This window comes from Antechinus flavipes, chromosome 4 (assembly GCF_016432865.1).
Source record: "Antechinus flavipes isolate AdamAnt ecotype Samford, QLD, Australia chromosome 4, AdamAnt_v2, whole genome shotgun sequence".
In the NCBI taxonomy this organism is placed as follows: domain Eukaryota; kingdom Metazoa; phylum Chordata; class Mammalia; order Dasyuromorphia; family Dasyuridae; genus Antechinus; species Antechinus flavipes.
In genome coordinates this window covers 179,932,821-179,960,722 of record NC_067401.1, presented here as the reverse complement: position 1 = coordinate 179,960,722, position 27,902 = coordinate 179,932,821, and the positions used below count along the sequence as shown (strand labels likewise).

General features: G+C 36.5%; 1 protein-coding gene across 5 annotated transcripts in view; it reads right to left on the bottom strand.

The window, feature by feature from the left end:
• WDR45B (WD repeat domain 45B) overlaps positions 1 to 15,957 on the bottom strand; it is a 141,291-nt gene extending 125,334 nt beyond the window's left edge. The window contains exon 1 of one of the 5 annotated variants that reach the window (XM_051995648.1): positions 15,619 to 15,957. In XM_051995648.1, the coding sequence (XP_051851608.1) occupies positions 15,619 to 15,685 (67 nt within the window). In that variant the 5' untranslated portion in view covers positions 15,686 to 15,957. The remainder of the gene's footprint in view (positions 1 to 15,618) is intronic. The other 4 variants (XM_051995644.1, XM_051995645.1, XM_051995646.1 and 1 more) reach the window with 4 other exon arrangements.
• Between the last annotated feature and the right edge of the window lie 11,945 nt (positions 15,958 to 27,902).

The window sequence follows — 27,902 nt, the reverse complement described above, 5'->3', positions numbered from 1 at the left end:
TGGCTAGAAACTGGAAAATGAATAGATGCCCATCAATTGGAGAATGGTTGGGTAAATTGAGGTATATGAATGTTATGGAATGTTATTGTTCTGTAAGATATGACCAGCAGGATGAATACAGAGAGGCTGGAGACACTTACATGAACTGATGCTAAGTGAAATGAGCAGAATCAGGAGATCATTATATACTTCAACAATGATATTGTATGAGGATATATTCTGATGGAAGTAGATTTCTTCAACAAAGAGAAGATCTAACTTAAGTTTCAAGTGATCAATGATGGACAGAAGCAAATACTCCCAAAGAAAGAACACTGGGAAATAAATGTAAACTGTTTGCATTTTTGTTTTTCTTCCCAGGTTATTTTTACCTTCTGAATCCAATTCTTCCTGTGCAACAAGAGAACTGTTTGGTTCTGCCCACATATATTGTATCTAGAATATATTGTGACATATTTAACATGTATAGGACTGCTTGCCATCTGGGGGAGGGAGTAGAGGGAGAGAGAGGAAAAGTCGGAACACAAGTGAGTGCAAGGGATAATAGTGTAAAAAATTACCCAGGCATGGGTTCTGTCAATAAAAAGTTATAATTATTAAAAAAAAAAAAAAACTCATTACAAAAGAAAAAATAAAATAAAATAAAATACTATCAAGTATTTATCACAAAGACCATACAATATGACCAAGAGCGATTTATATCAGGCATGTAGGACTAGTTCAATTTTAGGAAAACTATTAGCATAATTGACAGTAACAAAAACTACATAATCACATCAACGGGGGTGGGGGTGGGGGAGAGATGCTTTCCATACAACACCACCCATTCCTATTAAAAACACAGGAATAAATGGGGCTTTTCTTAAAATGGTGAAGTAATATCTGTTCAAACAAAAAAAGCATTATCTGTAATGGTACAAACTGTCTTTGCAGTAAGATTAGAGGTGAAGCAAGGAAGCCTGCTATCACCATTATTATTGAATATCATGCTAAAAATATTTTAGCTTTAAGCAATAAGACAAGAAAAAGAAACAGGAATAAGAATAACAACAAGGAAACACAATTATCATTCTTTGTAGCTGATATGAAGTATATTCTAGATAGTAATCATCTAAAAACTAGTTTTAACAATTAACAACTTTAGCAAAATTGGAAGATATTAAATAAACCATATTTTTAAACATGTTTTCTTTGTTTTGCTTTTTTATAGGATACCAACAAAACCCAGCAGGAAAAGATCAGAAAAAAGTTTTCATTTAAAATAACTATAAAGAGTATAAAGTACTTGAGAGAGTACTTGCCAACCTGCCAAGACTAACTAAAAGAACACAATTACAAAATACTTTTCAACCAAATAAAGACAGAATTAAAGAACAGGAGAATTAATTTCTCATGGGTAGCAAAATTCATCTGAAAGAATGAAAGGTAAGGAATATCAAAGAAATCAATGAAAAAAATGTGAAGAAAATTCACAGTACCAGATTTCAAACTATATTATTAAGTGATAATCATTAAGACAATCTAATCCTGGCTAAAAAGTAGATTGATTGGAAAAAGATCCTATGAGGAAAACCTACAGGAACATCATAAGCAAATTAAAAAACTCTTGAGTCAAGTAGAAAATAAATAAGCATCAATTTTTAAAAATTCAGATATGATGAAGCCATAATTAGAATCACATAAGAACCCTATGTCAAAAATTTCAAGTAATTAATGAAAAGAAAAGCAAATGAAGGTGGACTAGCTGTACCAGATCTACAACTACATTACAAAGCAGTGGTCATCAAAACCATAAATCCACATAAATCCTCAGCATTTTTATATATCGCCAACAAAATCCTACAGCAAGAGATATAAAGAGAAATTTCATTCAAAATAATTGTCGATAGCATAAAATATTTGGGAATCTATCTACCAAAGGAAAGTCAGGAATTATATGAGCAAAATTACAAAACACTTTCCACACAAATAAAGTCAGATTTAAATAATTGGAAAAATATTAAGTGCTCTTGAATAGGCCGAGCAAATATAATAAAGATGACAATACTCCCTAAACTAATCTATTTATTTAGTGCCACACCAATCAGACTACAAAGAAAATATTTTAATGACTTAGAAAAAAACAACAAAATTCATATGGAAGAACAAAGGGTCGAGAATTTCAAGGGAATTCATGAAAAAAAAAAAAAATCAAATGAAGGTGGCCTAGCTGTACTTGATCTAAAACTATATCATAAAGCAGCAGTCATCAAAACCATTTGATATTGGCTAAGAAATAGAAGTTGATCAGTAAAACAGATTAGGTTCACAGAACAAAATAGTCAATAACTATAGCAATCTAGTTTTTGACAAATCCAAAGGCCCCAGCTTTTGGGATAGGAATTCACTATTTGACAAAAACTGCTGAGAAAATTGGAAACTAGTATGGCAGCAAGTAGGCACCCACACCTAACATCATATACCAAGATATGGTCAAAATAGTTCATGATCTAGACATAAATAATGATGTTATAAACAAATTAGAAGACATAGAATAGTTTACCTTTCAGATTTGTGGAAGAGGAAAGAATATGTGACCAAAGAAGAACTAGAAATCATTATTGATCACAAAATAGAAAATTTTGTTATATTAAGTTTTTGTACAAACAAAACTAATGCAGACAAGATTAGATGGGAAGCAATAAACTGGGAAAACATGGCCTTGATGAAGGCCAAATTTCTAAAATATATAGACAATTGACTCAAATTTATAATAGTTCAAGCCATTCTCCAATTGATAAATAGCCAAAGGATATGAACAATTTTCAGATGAAAAAACTGAAACTATTTGTAATCACATGAAAAAGGTGCTCCAAATCACTACTGATCAGAGAAATGCAAATTAAGACAACTCTGAGATACCACTACACATCTCTCAGATTGGCTAGGATGACAGGAGAAGATAATGCTGAATGCTGAAGTAGATGTGGGAAAAACTGGGACATTGATACATTGTTGGTGGAATTGTGAATACATCCAGCCATTCTGGAGAGCAATTTGGAACTATGCTCAAAAAGTTATCAAACTGTGCAGAGCCTTTGATCCATCTGTGTTACTACTGGGCTTATGTCCCAAAGAGATTTTAAAGGAGGGAAAGGGACCCACATGTGCAAAAAATGTTGGTGGCAACCCTCTTGGTAGTGGCAAGAAACTGGAAACTGAGTGGATGACCATCAATTGGAGAATGGCTTAATAAATTATGGTATATGGATGCTATGGAATACTATTGTATTTCAGAGAGGCTTGGAGACGCCTACATGAACTGATGCTAAGTGAAATGAGCAGAATCAGGAGATCATTATACATGGCAACAAGACTATACAATGATCAATTCTGATTGCCATGGCTCTCTTCAACAATGACAGGATTCAAACCAGTTCCACTTGCTCAGTGATGAAGAGAGCCATTTACACCCAGAGAGAATTGTGGGAACAGAGGGTGGAACACAACATAGCATTCTCACTCTATTGTTATTTGCCTGCATTTTGTTTTCTTTCTCAGTTTTTCTTTTTCTTCCTTCTTGATCTGATTTTTTTTGTGCAGCAAAATATGTATACATATATTGGATTTAACATCTATTTCAACATATTTAACATGTATTGGACTAACTGCCAGCTAAGGGAGGGGATGGGGCGAAGGAGGGGAAAATCTGGAACAAAAGGTCTTGCAAGAGTCAATGTTGGAAAAATTACCCATGCATATTGCTTTGTAAATTAAAAATTAATTAACTAATTAATTTTAAAAATCACATAAGAACAGGGGTTCCATTAAAAGCTGCCTGAGTTAAGGTCTTTATTGCAAAAAAGACCTTAACTCAAGCGGCCAGACAGCACAGGAACACTGGCCCTGGGTCAGGAGAACGTGAGTTCAAATCAAGCCTTAGACATTTACTAGCTATGTGACCCTGGACAAGTCATCTAATCCAAATTGCCTACCCCCCCCTCAAAAAAAAAGAAAAAATTTGACATATATGATCCAAGAGAAATATGAGGTAAACATCAAAGACTAATTTACAAAGGCCTCAATAAGGACAAACTATGTTTTATATGTGGAAATATGTCTAAGATTGTCATTAGTAACTGGGAATTTCAAAAGAAAGATTAAGATAGAGCTAATAATGATGTGATTCTTAAAAAAGCAAAATTGTAGGACAAGGTAAAAAGAAGACTTATCTTATACAAATGAGGTTCGAGAGAAGTATTGACAGAGAAATTATAAGGGGGAGGAGGGCATAGTTCTGGAATACTACTCATCAGAAATGGTTTGAAGGGAATAATACAAATCTATCTAGAAGGGTATAAAAACTATTCTAAATTTTAAAAAAGAGGGAATATGGTGGGGGAAGAGGATAAAGGAAGGATTTTTAAGAAGGAAACCTACTCACATCAGATCAAGGTTAATGAGATAACAACATATACATTCAGAAATAAAGAGGGTGAAGGATAGCTAGGTGGCACAGTGGATACAACACCAGCCCTGAAATCAGGAGGGTCTGAGTTCAAATCTGACTTCAAACTCTTAATTAGCTGTATGACCCTGGACATGTCACTTAACCCTAATTGCCTCAGCAAAAAAAAGAAAAAAAGAAAGAAATTAAGAGAGTGAGGGAATAGGCTGGGGGTATAAAAGAGTGAGATTGGGATAAGGTGTGTAAATTAATGAGAATAAGAAAAAGAGGGAACAACCTATAGAAGGCTATAAGTCTTGTAAATTCAGATAAAAACAAAATTCAGAAAGAAATAAAAAGTAAAGGAGAGAGAGACAGTAGTGAGGATGAGGATAAGGGAGGAGTTTTTAGAGGGAACTCCAGTCATATCAGATCAGGGTTAAACAGAATATATACACTAAGAAGGGAATACAAGTTTTCTAAACTTATCAAGAAATAAAGAAGATGAGGGAATAAGATGGGGGGTGAGGGGAAGGGGAAAGAGTGGGTAGAAAGGAGGGAGAATAGATTAAGTATTAGGGCAATAAGATAACAGAAGTAAAGCAGAAGAGTCAGGAATGATAGGAAAGAGATACACACAAACATAAAACTAAGATCAAGAGTAGATTATATTACATTAAAAAAATCAGGGAGTAATCATGATCTCAAAGTTAAATATAAAATAGATTTAATCAAAAGAGAAAAAAAACAGGGAAACTACACTACGTCAGCCATACCTAAAATTGTTTTAGACTATTTAAAATAATTAGATATTATAAGGTTGGAATACTGCTGTGACATATGAAATGATGAATTGGTACATCTGGAAAAATATGGAAAGTCTAACTTATGAAGGAAGCTGTTACCCACCACCTTCAGAGACCGAGTGCACAAACAAACATAAGATAGTCTTACATAGATGCATGTGAATGTATATGTTTCCATATATGTATGAATATAGGTATATAAATGTATGTTATATATGTATATATGTATTTATATGTGTGTATGAATATACATACATATTAAAAAATCTGTAGTCTTCTGGGGAAGGAGTGGAAAAGGAGAGAAAAGAATATAATAAAAAGTGTACAGCAGGGAACAAAAGAGAACCTACATGGATGGACAGCTAAGAACATAATGTTTGGCATTTATTATGCAAAGTGGAAATTTATTGGTTTTTATATTTTAAAACTTTAATATTTTGCTATGCACAAGGTAATGTTTTTTTCCCCATAATGTATTTCAGCTTTAAATACTTAAATTTAATTAAATAGTTAAATAAGACTGGCCAGTGCAAGAGATAAGCATATAACCTACAGAAATAAATAATCATAGTAATCTAGTATTTAATAAACCTAAACATCCAAGTTGTAGGGGCAAGAAATCACTATTCAACAAAATCTGCAGAGAAAAGTAAAAAGCAGTCAGGCAGAAATTAGACAGACTATACCAAGAGAAAGTCAAAATGGTAAATGATTTAGATGTAAAGGCTGATATCATAAGCAAATTAAGAAGTATAGAATAAATTACTTGTCAGATCTACGGAGAAGGAAAGCTTTTATAAACAAATAAGAGATAAGCAATACCATAACAGATAAAACAGGTAATTTTGGTTACATGAAATTAAATAGATTTTACACAAACAAAAATAATGCACTCAAAACCTGAATAAAAGGAAAGGAGGGGGTGAAATTACTGAAAGTTTCTCTGATTAAAGGCCTCATTTCTCAAATATATAAAGAACGGAGCAAAATTTATTTAAAAACAAATAAATAAGAATCATTTTCCAACTGACAAATTATGAAACGATATAAATAAGTATTTTAAAACATCAAAGCTAGCAAATGGCATCTAAAAAATAAGATACATCACTATTAGAGAAATGGAAATTGAAACAACTCTGAGATACCATCTCACACCTATCAAGTTGGCTAACAGGACAGAAAAGGAAAATGCCAAACGCTGGAAGGGATATGGAAAATAATGCACTGTTGGTGGAACTGTGAACCCGTCCAAACATTGTGGACAAAGATTTGGAATTCTACAAAAAGGGCTATAAACTGCATACCTTTGATCCAGCAATACCACTACCAACAATACCAAGTCTGTATCTCAAAAAGATCAAATAAAAAGGAAAAGCATCTATATGTACAAAAACATTTATAGTACTAGCAAAGAATCAGAAATTGTGGAGATATTCATCACTTGGGGATGGCTGAACAAATTGTGGCACATGATCTCAAGGGAATATTGTTATACAAGGCATGACAAAAGGATGGTTTAAGAAAAACCCAGGAGGACATATCAATCAATGTAAAGCAGGACTAAGAAAACATTGTACACAATGACAGCAATGATCAATGCAGTGATCTAAGACAATTTAAAAGGATTCATGATAAAAAATGACAGCTATCACCAACAAAAGTACTAAGGAACTCTGAATGAAAGCTGAATCATATTTTTTTCATCACTTTTTATTTCTTTAAGTTTTGGGGGGGAGCAACATGCCTAACATGAAAATATGTTTTACATGAAAAAAAATAAATAAATAAAAAACTACTATCTATCCACCCCAAAAAAACATAAATAAACCTTATGTTCCATCAAAACTGACATCCCACATGTGACATTCCATCTGCAACCTGTGTTGCAGATTATATAGACTTGCTATAATTCCCAAATATACTACCTCCTCACTTATATTTGGTGCATTAAAGGACTCTTACTTGATTTCATATACCAGTTCCTGTGAAAAACCTTTCCAGAGGGACCTGTATGTGCTAAAATGTTTGTGGCAGCCCTGTTTGTAGTGGCTAGAAACTGGAAATTGAATGGATGCCCATCAATTGGAGAATGGCTGGGTAAATTGTGGTATATGAATGTTATGGAATATTATTGTTCTGTAAGAAATGACCAGCAGGATGAATACAGAGAGGACTGGCGAGACTTACATGAACTGATGCTAAGTGAAATGAGCAGAACCAGGAGATCACTTTACACTTCGACAACAATATTGTATGAGGATGTATTCAGATGGAAGTGGATTTCTTTGACAAAGACTCAATTTCAATTGATAAATGATGGACAGAAGCAGCTATACCCAAAGAAAGAACACTGGGAAACAAATGTGAACTATTTGCATTTTTGTTTTTCTTTCTGAGTTGTTTTTTACTTTCTGAATTCAATTCTCCCTGGGCAACAAGAGAACTGCTCGATTTTGCACACATATATTGTATCTAGGATATACTGCAACATATTTAACATATATAGGACTGCTTGCCATCTAGGGGAGGGGGTGGAGGGAAGGAGGGGAAAAATTGGAACATTAGTGAGTGCAAGGGATAATGTTGTAAAAAAAAAAAAAAATTACCCTGACATGGATTCTGTCAATATAAAGTTATTATAAAATAAAATAAAATATTAAAAAAAAAAGAAAGAAAAACCTTTCCAGATTCCTCAAATGTTAGTGTTCTTTCCTTCCTCAAATAATCTCACACACAGAATTTAAATATAGCATTTCCACCCAAAAGAATACAAATTCCTTAAGCACAGGACTACTTTTCATTTTATCTTTGTATCCCCTTTATATTAAAAGTACTTAATAAATCCATGATAAAGTAGAGACTTTGTAAAATGAGACAAAATAACAATAAAATTCATATAAAGGAACAAAAAGTAAATAAGCAAAGAAATAATGAAGGGGATTTGTCATTACAAGATTTCAAATATTTTAAAACAATAACTTCTAAAACTCGAGAATCAGTGAAATATATTAGATAAGCAATAAACTTGAGAACAAAAAAATGATAGGGAACAAACTCTTTGTTCAAAAAGAAAAACTAGGAAAGCTTAATTGCAGTCAGGTAGAAAATAGGTTCAGGGGCAGCTAAGTGGCGCAGTTAGAGCACCAGCCTTGAAGTCAGGAGGACTCCAGTTCAAATCTGGTCTCAGACACTTAACACTTCATAACTGTGTGACCCTGGACACTTACCCCTAATTGCCTCAGGAAAAAAAAGAAAAGAAAATAGGTTCAAATTGGGTTTGATTCTCAAAACAATTCTATTAGATAATGTCATCTATCAGATGACGGAGCTGAGAATAAATGAGGTTAAGTTACTTGCTCAAGGTTACACAGCTATTAACAGTATAAGGAAGGATCTGAACTCATCTCTCTGACTCAAGTGAAGCAGTAAACCACCTAGCTTCTAAAATCTGCCACTCCTCCCACCTTTCATTATTTCCCTTCACTATGTGACATTCTATGTCACATTTCTATGCATTTACACATTTACATCAACTATATCCCTAGATCCTCACCTCATGTTCATGAAGCTCAAGTGCTAACTTCTTCAAGAAGCCTTTTTCTAATTCTCTCAGTTCTCCATCCCCAATGCGATTTTGTCTATCTTAAATTGGCTGATTTGTGAACATATTGCTATATGCAGAATGAGAACTTTGAAGGCAGGGGCTGCATTAATTACACATGTGTATTCCCAATACCTAATAGAATCTAGCACATAACTCATTTACTGAATCAGTTCTCTTAAGATTAAACTGGAACTTCAATCTACAAATAAGTGTTTATTAAGTACCTTTTATATGCCAGTCACTATTAGGTACTGGGAACACACACAAAGATAAAATTTACATGTAATACAGATACTAAACTAATACACAAGATAATTAGAAATAATACATAACTATTATTATTAATACAATAATAATAGGGAATAATTAAGAAAGATTTTTTTTGTAGAATACAGTGCAGAAATCCTTAGAGGAAATTAAGGATACTAACAGAAGGAAAAAGGAGTTTTTTTCAGGTACGAAGGGCAAAAAAGGCTTGGAGATAGGAGATAAGAGTATGAAAAGACGAATTTGTCTAGATCATTGGTATTTGTGTTAAGAAAGAATCTGTAAGAAGCCTGGAAAAATAGTTTGAAATCATGATGGGAATTCTGAATTAGGAGTTGAATTCTTTTAATAGCAAAGCCAACGAAGTTTATTGTGCAGTGAAGTGACATGGTCATGTGACATGATCACATCACATTTTAGGAAAATAACTTTGGCAGCAATGGTGAATGATGGACTGAAATGGGGATGGTAAAAAGGCCAAATCCAGAAGGTTACTGCAAATACACCAAGTAAAGGAAGATGAGGAGCTGAACTCTTGGGTGGTGGCTATATGAGTAAAGAAAAAAGCACTTGCTCATAGAATTTTGTGCCTTGTAGACAAGATTTGTTAACATTCTAAAATAAATGAGATGAGAGTTGAGGATGACATTAAATTGTACCTTCAGAGTGGAAGGATTATGGTGCTCTTTACAATAGGAAATTCAGAAATGGAGTAAATTACTCCATGAGAATGAGTAGAAATGAGAAGAAAATGCTTTCTAATTTGGACATAGTAAGTTTGAGATTTCCATGGGATTTAAGTTGGAAAGGTTTGATAAGCAGTTGGTTATGTGGGATCAAAGCTCAGTAGAGATAAGAACAGGAGTGACTGTCATCAGAAGATTTTGAGTTCATGAGTTCACTAACAAGAACAGAGGAACAAGAGGACCTAAAACAGAGCTATATTGGTAACAATCACAGTTAAGGAATTTGAGATGAGAAAACATCTAGTAGACAAAACTGAGGCTAAAGTTACACAAGCAAGAGAAGAACCAAAAGAGAATGTCACAAAAATCTAAAAATGTAAGAATATCTATGAGTAAAGAGTGATTAATAATAGTATCAAAAGCTATAGAAAGAGGAATGAGAATTTACAAAAGGCCATTGCTATACAATGAGCAGAACCAGAAGACCATTGTGTATGACAACAGCAAGATTATGTTATGATCAATTCTGATGGACCTGGCACTTCTCAACAATGAGATATTTAGTCCAGTTCCAAAGACCTTGTGATGAAGAAAGCCACCTACATCCAGAGAGAGAACTGTGGGAACTAAGTGTGAACCACAACATAACATTCTCACTCTTTTTGTTGTTTGCTTGCATTTTATCTTCTCTTTTTTTCTTGTTTGATTTCATTTTTCTTATGCAATAATATAATTGAATAAATATGTATGCATATATTGGATTTAACATATATTTCTGTAACTTCTCCAACTCCGAGATTACCGATTGCCAGGGCTATACATACCAAACTTTCCCGGATAGACATGGAGACTGATGCTAAAGTGCCAATCAGCCTTTCTTTATTAATAATCTCAGCAGGAGTTAGCAGGAAGCAAGAGCAGGTCTCTGAGTCTCTCTCTCTTTGCATTCCTGAATCTCTCTGCATCTCTGCCTCTCTCTACTTCTCTCCGCATCCTTTTCCTCAGCTCTGGCAAAGTTGGCCACTTATATTTACTCTCCTCTGGGATTACCCTGTGCCTAGCCTACTCAGCACTGCACAGGTGGATCCACATAAGAGAGACACTTGGAGTTAGTGCTGCATCCTAAGATACAAACTCCTGTGTCTTTCTTACACAGAGGCCCCTTCTACTTCCTGGTCCCACCCTACCAGCTGACATGGCATACATGGCAATTCTTAGAAGGAAAAGTCTCTTAACATATTCCCCTTTCTGTTTTGCGGGGACTGCTCATAAAATCAGCTTTGATATTAAAACTATAAAAATATATCTACATTTAAAACATAGGCTTAGAGTTAAAAGAAAGTACAAAGATGCAATAAAAGATGCAATAAAAGGGATGAAAAGGGAAGTATGTTCGAGATTCATCTGTGGCAAAGGGGTGAAGGTCTCATCTTCTATAATTTCTTCAGGCTGACAAGGGGCGTAGTGTTGACCCTATCAAATGGGGTCTAGACTAAAGAGGGTAAATAAGTGACTTGTAGGCAGCAACAGCAGCATCCGGTACCAAATGCCAAGATCAGATCTAAGGTGATTTCAGGTTGGCCAAATAGTTGGTATTTCTGGAATCCTTCTGAAATATAGTGGCCTTCTCCATCAAGATCTGCAAGACATAAATACCCTGCTGGCTCCAAAGTATTAAGGTTGGACCTTAATGTCCTTCCTGGTCCTTTCAAAGAACCTTTTGAATGTTCTCTGCCGCTTAAAGCTCTGTTTTAAAACTATCCACACCCACCCATCTGGCTCTCTAACTTATACACTACAGCTGGTGACAACCAGGCATGATCATGGGCAAACTTATACTCTGGCCCATTGTGATATCTACTTTCCTGTCTCTCAACGAGGCTGTTGAACCTTCCCTTGCAGGGTCTGGCAATCCTCACTTGTAACCTCTCCCTCATAGATTACTATTTGCCAGCCTATCCCAGGACCTAATCCCAGGTCGTCAGACATCTCCAGCCACTGCCTCATCAAGCAGTGGTTCTTGTTCAGAACACCCACACAGAGGAGCTTTGGGAGCTCAAATTTGAAAGACACTAGCGCCAACATTCTCACATCTTTTTATAATCTCCTCAAGGCTTGTGTCCTTATTTAAGGAGGACATGGCTTTCTGGCAATGGAACAGGCGTTAGTGTTGTCTCTAGCTAATTTCGGAATAAGACCAGCTGCTTCTCCTTTACCTACTAACCTCAACAGCCACCAGTAGGCCAACCACAAAATTAGGGAAAGATTATACTGCTGGAGGCTAGAAGAGCCAGCAGCTCCTTAGCATATGGAGATTCAAATCCTGCATTAACTGCCGCTTTCATCCTTAAATTACTTCCACACTAATGGGATCCACAATCTTTCCTAGGAGCAATCAAACCTTGCTTCCTGATTCCTAGTTTGCTGCCTTCTGTAACATACAACCTAATTCTTTCTGTAAATTTACCTACTTCCTGCTTCTTTCCACACTGCCTCTTCCTGTGATGTCACATCTACTTTTGGCTTGCTTTATCAGTCTTGGGGTCTTGTCTCCCTTCCCATGATTGGACCAGCCGAACTCATGAGGTCCCTGGCCAATCCCATCCCTAGTCTTCAGGCGCCATTTGTAACTTCCTGCTCTGAGGCTACTGATTGCCAGGGCCATAAATACCCATCTTCCCCGAAAGACATGGAGACTAGACTGATGTTAAAGTGCCAAACAGCTTTTCTTTATGGGTAATGTCAGCAGGGGTTAGCAGGAAGAAAGGGCAGGTGTATGTATGTCTCTTTTGAGTCTCTCTCTCTCTCTGCATTTCTGAATCTCTCTGCATTCCTGAATCTCTCTACATCCCTGAATCTCTCTGCATGTCTGACTCTCTCTACTTCTCTCCACATCCTTTTCCTCACCTCTGGCAAAGCTGGCCATTTATATTTATTCTCCTCTGGAATTACCCTGTGCCTAGTCTACTCAGCACTGCCTAGGTAGATCCACAGACGGGAGACACCTGGAGTTAATGCTGCATCCCAAAAAAAGATGTAACATCTGTAAGACATAACCTCTTGCCTCAGAGGCCAAGCCCCCTTCTACCTCCTGGGTCCACCCTACCAGCTGAAATGGCATACATGGCAATTCTCAGAAGGAAAGTCTAACATATTTCTACCATATTTAGTATATATTGGATTATTTGCTATCTAGGAAAAGTGGGTAGGAAAGGGGAAGAAATTAGAACATAACCATTAACAAGAGTTAATGTTGAAAAATTATCAATGCATATCTTTTGAAAATTAAAAAAGCTTTAATAAAAAAAGAGGTTATAGTCACAGATGAGTTTATGTTGAGATGGGAGCTCAGTCTATTATAAACAAAGAGAAGAGCAGAGAAATAGATAGAAGTCAAGGAAGTAAACTAAAAGCACAATAGCAACACTGTAAAAAATAAACATCTCTGAAAGTCTTAAAAAATTTTTAATAGCCAACTGTGGTTCCAAATGAAGCAGGATCCTATCTAATGACAGAGGTAATGAAGCAAAATGAGCACCCTCGTATTTTAGGGGCTCAGCCATTCAGGAATTTATTTTGCTTGACTACAATTGTTACAATTGTGTTACAAATTTTTTTCAATGAGAAAAATCAATTATTAATTTTAAAAAGTAATGATAAAAATTAAATTTAAAAAATTTTTAAGTAAAAGAAAAAAAGCAAAGATAAGTTTTAAAAAGGGCTAGATGTTAGAGGAGGTTAAGAGCTAGGTAAATTCTAAACTTCCAAATTTACTAACAGTGACTGGTATATCTTATTGGCAAGTCAGTTCATCAATAAACATTAATTACTTTTCCAAGCACTGTGCTAAGTGACGGGGATAGACAACTTGCAACTAGCAGACAAACCACATACAGGAAAAATTGGAAATACTAATGAGAGGGAAAGGACTACAATTAAGAAGGATTAGAACGAGTTTCCTATAGATAGTGGAATTTTAACCAGAACTTGAAGAAAACCAAGGAATCCAGTAGGCAGAGATGACAGGTTTAAGCATTGGAAGTAGGAAACAGCTGCAGAAAATGTTCCAAGTCATCTTATACTATATTCCACAATACATTCTAAATGGATGTGCCTTTAATATTAAAAATCATGTTATTTAAAAAAAGATCACATACCTCCCACAGCTACAAGCAGGAAATGTTAACCAAATGAGGGAGAGAGGCAATTAGAAATTTCTCTGATAAAGGTTCAAGCTTTATAAACAATAAAAATAGATGAATAGTCATTCCTAAATAGACAAGTGTTCAGAGGATACAGACAGTTCTCAAAAGGATGACTGCAAAGCAATTCCAATCAAATGATTAAATGTTTAAAATCACTAATAAAAGGAATGCAAAGCAAAGCAAACTCTGAAAATGGGCAAAGGTGAACCAAAAAAAAAAAAAAGGTAATTGTCAATGCTGCAGAGATTGTGGGATCATAGACACACAAATGCATTCTTGATGGAGCTATGAATTGGTGCAACCATTTTGGGAAATAAATTATAATTATGCAAAATAAAGTGACTAAAATTTCTATACTTCAAAGCTACTGTTAATAAAGTCCCCGTAGGGCAGCTAGATGGCGCAGTAGATAGAACACCGACCCTGAATTTAAAAGGACTTTAGTTCAAAGCCAGTTTCGAACACTTAACACATCTGGCTTTGTGACCCTGAGCAAGTCATTTAAGCCCCCAAATGCCACAAAAACAAACAAAAAAAACATAAAATAGAAAGTCCTCATGGAAAAATATTTTTTACAGCACTTTTTGTGATAGCAAAGAATTGGAAATAAAATACATACCCATCAACTGGGGAATGTTGGGGATGATGGTGTCCAGAAAAGGAGCTCAGAAATCCAAAATCTGTTTTTCTGATCATCATCCCCAACATTACTAGAAAACTTAATAGTGTAGTTAAAAGTCAGAATAATACAGAACTTTAAAGTCAGAGATACTCTACATTTTTCTTCAAATTTTACATGGAAAATAAGGTAAGTTAACGGAGGTGAGGAGGGAAGAGAGGATGGTGGACTATTTATAAGGCAAGTTTTTTTTAATTAGTATTCCTTTCAAAAGGGAGGTAAAAAAACAGGTAGTTTCTGTGACAGTCTCTGTAAATCCTGTTTGTAGGAAACCTGAAAATGGAAGGAAAAAAAAAAGTATTTGGGAAATTAAACAAACATGTCTTAATTTCTTTATTAGTACTGGGAGTTTTCCTAAAACCTCAAGGGACCTCCAAATAATATTTGGAACATACCACTAATTCACGCCAAAGGTTTTTGTCTGTTTTTGCTTTTTAAAAAGATAGTCAAAACTGCAGTGGTTCAAGCAAAGATGAGAAGGCGAATTATAAACTCGGGATGGGGGAAGAAGGAGGGCAGCGGCGCATCAGGAAGAGGGTGAACCTAGATAAGGGCAGAAAGGAAAAGGAATTGGAAAACGGGGGAAAGGGCAAACTCGCAGGCCTAAGAGAAAAGAAAAACTGCCTAAGGGTTTACCAGACTTCACTCTCCTTTCGCCTCCCACTCCCCAGGATCGGGAGCTTAAGACAGGTTGTTCTAGGGCAGGGCCGGAGGAGGCTATCTTAGGCCGGAGTGAAGGCCCAGAATCCGGCCAGAGCCGCCCTACTCCTTTGGCTGGGCCGCAAGTCGGCCGAATAGAGGATAGAGTCGAGGCTGTTATCCAAGGGCTCTGTAGGGCCGAGCAAAGAGGAGGGGAAGGAAAAGGAGGCAGATGAGCAAAGAACGGGGCAGGCCTGGCCAAAGCGACGGAAGGTTGACAAAAGTCAGTCGACGCGGACTCCTCACCGTGGTCCTGATTGAAGCCGGCGAAAAGGAGACCATTGCCATGAGGGTTACAAGGCAACAGGTTCATGGCGCTTCCGTAAATCCGGCCGAGACTAATCACCGCCTCATCCTCTCCTCCAGGTGCGCTCACCAGGCCCGGTGAAAACAAAATCCTGTCAGCCAACCGTGGGACCTCCTTCCTCTTTTTTTCTACCACAGCCCCCAAATGCCAGGCCAAAGAAGCTGCGGACAGGACGGGATGCCGGCCTGCTGAGCGCGGTTTCTCCAACTACTGAGTTCCCCAGCATCGCCAGGGAGGTCCGCCGAACGCCGAGCACATCCACCACAGAATAGGGAAATGAAGCAAGTGCCGAACACCGCCCCCACCTGACCTCCCGGCTGAGTTGAAGGCTGGGCCTTTTCTCCCTTAGAGTAGGGAGGGGTGTGTTCCCTCTGGTGACGATTGAGAGTCTGTGGATACATTTTAGGGCTACATGAAACTTGAATGAGAAAAATTCAATTTTTATTTTAATAATAGCTGATTATCTTTATAGTCGTATGTATTTTAGACTATATGCAAGCAAATTTCCCCTATAATCATATATTTCTGTTATATGCTGTTACTAAGAAAAGACAGTAAGAAATTCCCTATCCACCTTCTTCACAGCTGGGTCTCTTTTCAGCTAAATCCTCTTGATGTGAGGAACCCTGAAACTGTCTTGACTTTGGGGTAAACGCTTGAGAACTCCTTGATCCCTGCCTCTACTAAAGACCTGCCCCAGGGAATCAAGATAAAGTGATTTCATTCTGTTATCTTGGTGAGACTAGTTGAGTCTAAGATCACCCTCTACTTAGCCTGAACTGGAGATCTAGATTTCTATCGACCTCTGTTGAGTTGAAAATTGGCTGGACCACTCCCAGTAAGCTGTCCCATTCTACTGGAAATCTAGGCCTGGGAAGCAGTAACCTCATTCAATTGAAACATTAGTCTCAGATCTCTTTAAAAGAGCAACTATGAGGCTCATTCCTTGCAGAGGACCAAAAGCAGGACATGGCGTGGCATGCCAAGGAACCTCTCTATTCTTGGCATAGCTGTCTTGGAGGACCTTCTGTCTGCTGAGAAGACATTCTCTTTTCAGAATTAACTCCTCTTTAGCTTTCTTCCAGGACTCTTCTGCTAGACTTTTACTTCTCTGTTGGGATCTTCCTTCTAAGGAAGTCAGCCTTCTAGCAAAAGCTGACTTCCCAGTGCCATAAACTTCTTTTTGACAGTCTAACTTTTCAGGTTCATAAATTCTTTTGTGAAGGACCTGTGCTGACCAGAAGGGGTTCCCACAATTCTCTGCCTGGCCAACCTCATCACTCTCCCTTTCCATTTGTCTTCATAAATAAGTGGTAAAGAAAAGGAATCCAGAGAATGTTCATTCAAGATAGTAATTTACAAAGTGGCCACTTAAATTCTGAAAGGACTTTTTATTCTTACACACTTAAAGTAACTTCAGATACTCTGTAATTTCTTCAGTTAGATTGGATTATTTGGGTTATCAATTGATCAGGGGTTCTGATCAGCTTCATACACATATTCTTGTATCACATTTTATTTAGTCATTCCCTAATCAATAGACATTCTATTTTGCTTCCAACTTATTACTACCAGAAAAACTGCTACTAGGGACAGACACATATGTGTATGCATGTATATATACATGTATAAAAGAAATTAGCCAATATGGTGTAGTTAATATAGAACTAGCCTTTGGGAGTGAAACAGTGGGAAAATGGACTTACTATGGAGTCAAAAACCCTGGGTTCAAATTTTCCCCTCTGATATATATTGTCTCTGTGACCCTGGGAAAGTCATTTAATCTCTTGGTTTACCAGGCAACTCTAAGAAAATAAGTTACTGAACAGCTGAAGATATCCTTTGATAAATGTATTTCCTAAACAGAAATTCCACATACCAATTAAGTCATCAATATGAACCAAAAAAAATCAAACCTGTCTTTCAAGTGGTACTTTTTGTCACAATAATTAGTTCATTTTAAGCCTAGAGATAATATAATGATCCCTTAGTTCTATATAGTTCCCTCCTCTGGATTTTGAAATGAAATAAACCCTGAGTAAGGAAAATTCTTAACATTTAGGCAAAGATTTTGCTCTGTTTGATTCATATTTAACTTTATTTCTACATATCTCTTTGTGGATCTGTCTGCATCTCTTTGTGGATAAGGCAAAATTCAGAAACAACAGGTTAAGAAAAAATATATGAGTATATTACAGTGTCTGTGTATAAACAAACAGATATGAGAGATGAAGTGTTAGGAGGAAAAGCAGACTAAGAAAGAATTTCCCTCTGTCTTGAAAAAGATAAAATTAGTGGCATCAATCTGAATTGTCTGTTCTGAAATGCAAAGCCTTCTTTATTCTCTCTTAGATATGCTACTTCTCAATCCTACTTTTCCTTTCTCCTGTTGCCCCTATCATAAAGATTCTTTCCTGCTCAGCTTAGATGTCCTCACTCCTTTTTCTCTCTTGCCAGAGGATGAAATTTCTCTCTGGTTGTGAGATAGTTCCTAATTTTATAAGTCCCACAGGGCATGAGCAAATTCCTCACCCAGTGGAAACAGACTTCCTATGAAACTTCAGTGCAATTCATCCAATGATTTCTAAAGACTTTTCACACTTAGTCTAAACTCCAAAACCAATTGATTGAAATATGTTCTCATTTCATAAATATATCAAAGCTAAGTGGTCAAAATGTGTCCTCTTCAGGGCTAAAGGACTCTCCCAGTTTTGATAATTGTTGTCCTCAGACAATCTATTGGAGTATTTTTGAAAAAGGCAGTAGTCCCAAATCCTAGATAGTTTTTTAGTTGATTTGGGAAGAGTCTAATTTTTTTAAGGCCTTTCCCAGTGCCTTGTACTAAAGAATCTCAGGAAACAACAATTGTATGTTGAACAATTGGTAATCTAACATTCGGTATTCTTGCCTCTCTAGAGAGAATTGAGAGTAAGATCCCTTAATAGCAATGGGATTCCTTGGCCAGTTGCACTGGTTTTGCAAAAGAATTATCAAACTCCAATAAATACAGGCAGGAGATTTGTGGCAAAGAATGGGTTTATTTACACTAAAAAGACAACTTTCTTAGTGGGCAAAGAATCCTGTTAAGATGATTTTGCAGAGGATTTACACTAAGAAAATATCTCCATCAGTGGGCTAAATCCAGAAGGGCAGGCCTTCCTGATTAGGAACCAGCAAAGGTAGGCTAACAAACCCTGGTTATATTTGGCCACTCTTGGCCTGGAATTGGACAATAGTTTGAGCCACTCAATAGAGGATGTTGACTGTGCCCCAGAGCGAGATTTCTAATTGAATGAGATTACTTATTTGGGAGTTTCCCTCATGAATAGGTGGGCCCCTCCCAGGGTTTGAGAGTCAGGAACACTCTTCCCCACATAGGGGACACAATTTATATCAGGGTCCCCCCCAAAGGTTAAAGGGGACACAATTTACATCAAAGTCAACAAATTATATAATATATACACAATGCTAGTATAAAGCAAATAAATAGTAAATAGAAAAAATAAAATAAGAACTTGCAGCAGTTACCATATGAGTCTATGAACATATGTAATTACATATAAGATTTGGCATTACTGCATGGCTACATAAATAATTGTCTCCCCAGTTATTTTGGTCATGGGTACAATCATCCTAGCTCTTGTATGACCTTTTGTGATCTATTTGTCCCATTTGAACGAGATAAGGTGAGATCTTTCAAGACAGTTATGAAAATCGAGTAAGGCTTCATCTATTTCAAAGTTTGAGTAGGCCTGAAGGACTTTAAGCATTAAGTCAAGGGCATACCTAACGTGACTCCTCCCTGCTATCCCCCTAAGGGCATACTTAAGTCCCCTTCTTGTTATCTTCCCTATTTCAACCAAATATGGGCAACTATGTACTTATTGGTCAAGTTCAATTTCTTGGGTAGTTCCCACGTTTAGAATGTAAGATCCTCAGCCAATAAGGATAAGGGTCAGTGGTGGGAGGGGGAATTTGTGTTAAGGATTAAAAGCATTGACCCTGCCCCCTACAGTGCTTCCTCCCTTCGATCATCTCTGCTCAATGGGTGGGACCCCTGATTCTCTGGAGAACTTATAATAAACTTTGCTTTGCTTCTAGAGATCTCTCCAGTCTTTTTTTTATTAAATGGTTTCTGACCCACACACATTCTAGTACTGGTTTATAGCTGCTGCTGCTGCTGATAGTTCTGCCTTTCTATATCTAGAGGGCTGTCTTAGTTCTTGGAAGCACAGTGTGTACAGTCTTCACTTGAAATGTTTGTTTCTGGATTAGATAGACTCTGTATTTCTGAATTAAAGTTGTAACAAGATGATAAGCTTCCTTTTGTTTTTCTGTCCCCCAAGATGCATACAGGTGATAAGTGTCTAGAATCTCTTCAGAAACACCAAAACACAAATCATTAGGTATATCAACACTAAAAATTAGCAAATAAAGTGTACAATCTTGACATTATTCATGGTTGAATTTGTTTTTTTTTTAATGTAAAGTCACATGTTGACCCTACTTAGATTTTTGTTCTAATGTCAGTGTATCTAGCACAATTTTCAGATTGTCAGTCTCCTAGAAAGTGTTAAGATATTTTTCTAAATGCCTTAATGCCAACCAAAGTTGACATTTCCTTGACCACTGAACTTTCCAAGATTCTGCATTTTTTTAAATAGATCCTGGCAAAATTGAACAATAATGGAAACTTTCTGTTCCTGATTGGGTATGCTTGTGATAATGTGATCAGTTCATTTTCTAGAGAAATATAAATTCTAAGGAATTTCTTGACACCTAGATTCAAAATCTTCTTGGAGTATGATCATAGAAGAATATGTACTGGCTAATAGCAACCACTCTCTATTACCATATATGAAATCAGTAATAGTCTTACAAAGTAATATGTTGCACAGCCCCAGATTATGTCATTACCTAGACAAAAAAAGTATTTTCATGGTATTGGAATTTAAGTCCTTTGCCTCCTCACCATTTGGCTTGTATTCCTTAATCTTTTGTGAGTCCTCTGCTTTCTTCACCAATCATCACAAAAAACCCTCTAAAAAGAGGGTTATTTTAGCAATTTTCACATGTGCTGTTAGTATCCTGTCATATTGAAGTACTTTGTGGTCTTCTGGGAAGAACATTTGCATTCATATTAGTCCTACCTGGATTAGTAATGTACATCGTTGGTTAGTGCTGCCACTCATCTCTGGCAAGTTGTATCCAACTTGGCATAAGTTAGAATTTGACATTGGCTTATTGTCAATTCATACTTGTAACTTCACACCATCCATAGTCTTTTAATTTCTCAGTGATCATCCATATCAATAAAAGGAAGTCTAGCTTGCAACAGATTATTGTTTGCGTTGAATTTTATCTGTGGAAGGACAAAGAAACAATATAAATCATATATTGGTGGAACAGTCCCTCCAAACATCATCTTTATGCATGATGAAAGGCTTATTTGGATCATTGGTAGGCCAATTTTGGCATCTGTGTGAGGCAGATAATCATGTCTAGCAGTGCCCAAAGTGTTATTTTTGCTTTTGAAACAATTTGTTTTTTATCTTTCTGCGTCTGTGCCTTCTCAATCATGTATATCCATGTAAAGTTATTTAGTGACTCAGAAACAGCAACATAATTTTTAAACAAACTTTTTTAGTTGCCTGGAGAAGTTCATTACTATTTTATGTCAATTTCATGATGACATGCTCATATAAATTCTGGATAATGGAATACTCATCCAATGAGTAAAACAGGGCTTTGTGCTTGCTCAAATACTTTCTAGCATGATGTTTTAAACAATGTTGTGATGTAAATTGTGTCCTCCTTTAACTTTTGTGGAGGGTTGGGAGAAGGGTGTTCCTGAGTCTCAAGCTCTCCCAGCCACTGGGAGGGACCACACCCATTCATGATAAATAATCTTATTCAATTGGAGATCTTGGCCAGGGGCATAATCACCACCTTCTATTGAATTGTTCTTTTCCTGCCACTCAGTGTTTTCAACAACCTGGGTACATTTTAAAGATTGAATTTCCTTCATTAGCTTCTTATATTCAGTAAGATCTTCTAAAGCTAGCTTCAGACTTTCACAAGAACAACTGAGATATTTTGACTTTCCAATAAAGATCTATCCACTTCTACAATAAGTCTCTCTCTCTTCCTGAAGAACAGTCAATTTGTCTAATAATACATGCTTTTTTTTATAGTGAGCCAGAAACTTGGCTCTCTGCATCTGCTAGAGTCTTTGTGAGAGTTTCAATATTATTTTTGCCCAAGGACAACTCTTCTTTGAGACATTTGCTTTCTTTCAAGATCTCTTTTCTGGAAATAAGTACAGCTTGGAGTTTTCTCTGAATTTGCTGCTTAGATTTAGCTTCTTCCACCTCTGGTTTCCATTGAATTTCAGAAAGCTCCATCTGCAACTGCTTAATTTTTTCTTCATGCTCTTTGGATTCCATTTCCGACTGCACATGCAAAGCCTTAATCAAGTCCTCTTGCTCTATAATCTCTGTCTGTACTTAAACAAGGATATCTTTTTCTCTAACTTGCACATGAAGGACATCAACTTCTTCATTTTTTTGGTTCATAAAACTTTTCAATTCATCTATTTCAGGCTGTAATTCCCTGAAATGTTCTAATATTGTGATTTCCATTTGGCTACTTTCCAATTCTAGTTTCAGATTGATTACCTGAGTTTCAGCTTCATGAGTGGCTATTTTAAGACCTTCTGTCTCTAAAAGCAGCTTTTTATCTGTTGTTGTAATACTGTTCCCAGCTCAGGGGTCTGGGCAACCCCAATAAAACCTCAGAAGGCTAATAAAAGATGATTCTGAATCCAGAATCTTTGCCAAATTCCAATCAGGAGTTTGCCTGCTAAGAAAGCTATCTTCTTAGCATACTCTTTTCTTAATCCACCTTTGCTAATTCCTAATCAGGAGCTATTTGCTTTTCTGGATTTAGCCCACTGATGAAGATATTTTCTTCTCAATGTAAACCCATCTTTGCAAAATCATGCTAACAGGATTCTTTGCTCACTAAGAAAGCTGTCTGTCTTCTTAGTGCAAATAAATCTCCTTTTGCCACAAACTTCAGGTTTGTGAACGCTTTTGAAAAGAATCTGCAACAGGGACCAGAGTGGATCTCTTACCCTCAATTCTCGAACCTCATCAGTTGGATGTCTTCAACAAGGATGAAAATGGCTTCAAGGTCAACTACCATGCAGATGATAAATTATTTAACTTGAAAAGCTTACAAACCAAGATTAAAGTGGAAGGATAGTTGGTGCATAATTTTTTGGTCACAGATGATTGTGCACTTAATACGGCCTCTGTGGCTGAGATATAACAAAGTATGGATCAATTTTTTGATCCTTGTGCTAGTTTTGGCCTAACAATTAACATTAATAAAACACAAGTTCTTCACCAACAAACACCATACCATGCATATGTAGAACCACCAATTATACCAAATGGAGAAATTTTGAATGCTGTGCATCAATTCAACTTATTTTGGAAATATACTTTTAAGGAATGTCCATATAGAAGATGAGGTTGGCGTATGCATTCCCAATGTTAGGGAGCTTATAAAGGGAGTGTGGGAAAGAAGGTATATTATACTCCCTACCAAATTAAAGGTCTACAGAGCTGTTATACTGATCAATATTTTAGTCCTGTTAAACTTGGAAAGTTTATCAGTGCCAGGAAACATAATCGCTTCCATCTGAATTGTCTTAGAAAGATTCTGAAGACCACTTGGCAGGATAAGGTACCAAAACTGAGGTCCTTTCTCAGTGTGAATTGCCAGGCATTTATACTCTACTGCAGAAAGAGTGCAACTCTGATGGATTGACCATATTGTATGAATGCCAAACTTACTTTTGCCTAAAAAAAACGGTGTTATTGAGAACTCACATAAAGCGAGTGTTAACATGGAGGTCAGAAGTTGTGGTGTTCTTCTTTTGTATAATATATGATGGTTCTCTGTGGGAGCAGGTTTCTTGGGGAAGTTTTCTGGAGGCAGCCTTAGTTTCAGTTCAGAGTAATAATCACTCCAAATGCAGCCAGGTGTTAAAAGTTCAGATCTTTTCTTGCTTCCTTCAAAATAGCCCAGTTAATTTTCTTAGAGGCTTATCTCTCTGCTTGGTTCCAAGAGCTCTTGCAGCTTGTCCTTTGTCACCTCCAGCTCAACTCCTACTAGTGGCTTCTTCTGAACTGACGCTCCTCCACTCTGAATCTTTTCAACTGACCCTGCTGACTGAGCTCAACTGTTTTTATGCTCTCTCAAAAGTTTTTATTCTCCTCTGAGAGTGGGATTGTGGGTTTCTGACTTGTGAATCTCATACTGAATACTGACTTGTGAATCTCCCAAAAGTGTGAACTCCACTGAGTATTTAAATACATTAGTGAGCTAGAGAATTTGCTAAGTACCATGCTAAATTAGGCAACTGGCATCACTTTGTAAGGATTCCAACAGAAGTGATAGAAGGATACTCTCAAGATCTCTCTGAAGAATTTTGGGATTGGGAGTGAGACATAGGAGACAATGGCACAAAAGACTCTTTGACTGGAGGTCAGCAACTCAAAAGGCAAGACTAGAAGATAAAAAGTTTAGCTATTATTAGTTGAGGAGCACTTGACAGAAGAAAGAGATTCACAGATGTAGAAAATTTTACATAGCTTTAGGATAGGCAGCAAAAAAGAGCCTATCAGATCTGATGACTCAACTACTTTCCTTATTTCAGAGATTAAGTAATAGGGACAGGCTATCAGGTGATAGAGAAAAAATATCTTAACTTTGAGGAACTTTGGTGTTGCCCAAAATTAAAATGATTCCAATGGAGGCATTTCCCTGTAATTAATTCATCAAACCATCTTGGTGGTATAGGAGGTCTCATTATGTCTAGATGAGACATGAATTCTAAAATAGTAGAGGTATCCCTTCAAGATGTAGTCATTATGAGCATCTGTTTTTAATTACCTCTGCAGCCTACATTTATTTGACCTATAAGACTACTACTGGGAAAATGTTTTTTTACCAAACACACAGCACATAGGTTTTATCCATTTCCTCTATACTAACACCTCTTTTGATTGTCCATTCTCATCAAATTATCATCATTATCATCAGATGGACTACTCAGTGTATGGGTTCACAATACAATAAGTCAATTGTTTATACAGCAAAATAGTAAATTTAGTCCAAAGAGGGTTATGATAGTTATGAATAAATGGTGCAGAGCAAATTATACAAAATCCAAAACATTCTCTTAAAGACGTAAGGGAATTTCTCATTCCCCAGAGTCAGGAAAGGAGGTCCCAGGGAGCTTGAGTGTATTATGCCTACTCTTCATCATCTCCCCTTCCCCTTTCTTCTTCTCCTCCAATCTTTCCCTTATTCTTCCCTTCTCCTTATTCCCTCTTCTCTCCTGATCCATCTTCGAACAACTTGTTTGTGAATACATGCCCTGGGATGAGGTTAGAAGGATGAGGTAGAGTAAGAAAGTCAGTTCAATGGATAGATCTATTTGGGAAACATGTACAATTTGTAACACCTGGGAAACTATCACCTCCAAAAAAGAAGACTGTCAGGTGGTACAGTAGATAGAGTGTTAGACTTGGAGTCAGGAAAGAATAAATTTAAATCCTGCCTCAGATATTTAATATCTATGTGACTGGTGGGGAGAGGTAGTGGAAGTCCTTGTGAGCTTCAGAGTCTGGAGGATTGTAGACTTCCCATCTGTTTCATAAGGACCTCGTTGGATCAGTTAAAAGCAGTGTTGTCTATGTTGGGAGCTAAGGATAGACTGCACATAGATTTACAGCTCCACAAGTTGCTCTATAAGGAAGCTACATGATGACTAAGGGGAACTTTCTGAACACTCTGCAAGAGACAGAAAAAGACTTTCAACCACCAGAAGCTATAGTACTCTTTTGTCACGTGTGCTTTCTAAGCTCAAACCCATTTTCTCTCTGTATGCATTGATAGAAGTGTGTCATATATTTCTCAGAAGTCTGAGGGGAATTCTTTGTACCATCTTAGTAAACACTCCTTCCTAAAAACTACTTGAGACTGGCTAACTAAAATGATTCTCAGCTAGCAATTTTGAGAAAAAGCATACTGATGGAGACTCAACATTGTTCATAACACTAAAATATATACTTCATAGAACTACAGGCTATACCTAGAACCCTGAGGGAACATAGTAACAAAGTTCTGGAGATCTGATTCATCAGGATGATATGGATTTGAAATGAGTATGTCATTGCTATAACAGCAAAATCAGTTGATTTGTGTCCCCTTCTACATTTCTCTTTTTCATCTGTGCATTTAAAGCATATTTTCATGATTCTTTTTGTATTATAGAAGTGGGAATGGGAGGAGCTTGGCTCCCTCCCACAAGAATGTGGCATGGAGTAATGGATCTTGGTAAGATAAGGCAAAAGGTCAAGAGCCAACAAACCCAAAAGCAAGTTCTCCAAGGTTCTAGTAGAAAGAGCTAAGGATGTTGGCCTTAATGGGAGATATAACTTTGGGGAAAGAAAAAAAAAAGCTGGAATTTGGTAAATGTTGTATAAACTTAGAATTAAGTGAAAACAGATTGAATGAGTTCCTCTTCTGAGAAATTCATCAGCAATCTTTCATGGGTCATGTTTATCCTCTTCCAAACAAATTTGGGAACACCAGAAATTAGCTCCCTCAATAAAATAATAAAATTAGCCCTTTTCTAAAATATTCAATTCAGTTCACCTAATAAATCTGTCATTTATCAAGACTTAAGTTTAACATTTCTAATCATATGAAAAGGTACTCTAAATCACTATTGATTAGAGAAATGCAAATTAAGATAACTGAGATACCACTACACACCTGTCAGATTGCCTAAAATGACAGGAAAAGATTATGACCAATGTTGGAGGAGATGTGGGAAAACTGGGACACCCCTACATTGTTGATGGAACTGTGAACGGATCCAGCCATTCTGGAGAACAATTTGGAACTATGCTCAAAAAGTTATTAACCTGTGCATATCCTTTGATCTAACAGTGTTTCTACTGGGCTTTTATCCCAAAGAGATCTTTTTTTTTTTTTTTAAGTTTTAAAGCTTTTTATTTTCAAAACATATGCACAGATAATTTGACAGCATTGACTCTTGCATAGCCTTGTATTTCAGATTTTCTCTTCCTTCCCCCCACTCTTTCCCCTAGATGGCAAGCAATCCAATATATATTTAATATGTTAAAATATACATATTGGATTTATATAAACATATTTATGCAATTCTCTTGCTGCACAAGAAAAATCAGATCAAAAAAAGAAAGTAAATGGATAAGAAAACAAAATGCAAGGAAACAACAACAAAAAGAGTGAGAATGTTATGCTGTGATCCACATTCATTTCCCACAGTCCTCTCTTTAGGTGTAGATGGCTCTCTTCTTCACAAGATCATTGGAATTGGCATCAGTTATCTCATTGTTGGAAAGAGTCACATTCATCAGAATTGATCATCATATAATATTGATGTTTCTGTGTACAATGATCTCCTGTTTCTAATCATTTCTCTTAGCATCAGTTCATGTAAGTCTCTCCAGGCTTCTCTAAAATCATCCCCCTGATCATTTCTTGTAGAATAATAATATACCATAATATTCATATACCATAACTTATTCAGCCATTCTCCAACTGATGGACATACACTCAGTTACCAGTTTCTTACCACCACAAAAAGGGCTAGCACACCAGAAATCTTAAAGGAGGGAAAGGGAATCATGTGTGCAAAAATGTTTGTGGCTGAGGAGTTTATGTTTTATTTGTATTAATAACAAATCTTTGAAGATTCTTAGGGAAGACTTGCAGATATTAATTTTGCAACTGTGTGGAAGATGCCTTGGAAAAGGAAGAGGCTGGAATAGAACAGTCCGTTTAGGAGGCTGTTTAAAAATAATCTCATTGAGTGGACCCTCATTGAGGGTCTGGCGATGGTCAGGAGAAAATGAAGAGACCGATGTAAGAGATTTGCAGTGGAAATTGTTAAGACTTAATACATAGAATGAAAGATGAGGGAAGGCAAGGTTGATGTCAAGGTTGTGAACTTGCCCTGAGTATAATTTGCAGTGTTACAATTTCAGGGATGGATTGAAGAGGAATAGCATAGAGTACTAATAACTGGAAATGCAACCAAAACCAGATTTAAATGGTTAACAAATAAATTAAAGTATAAGGCAATCTAGTTAATTTA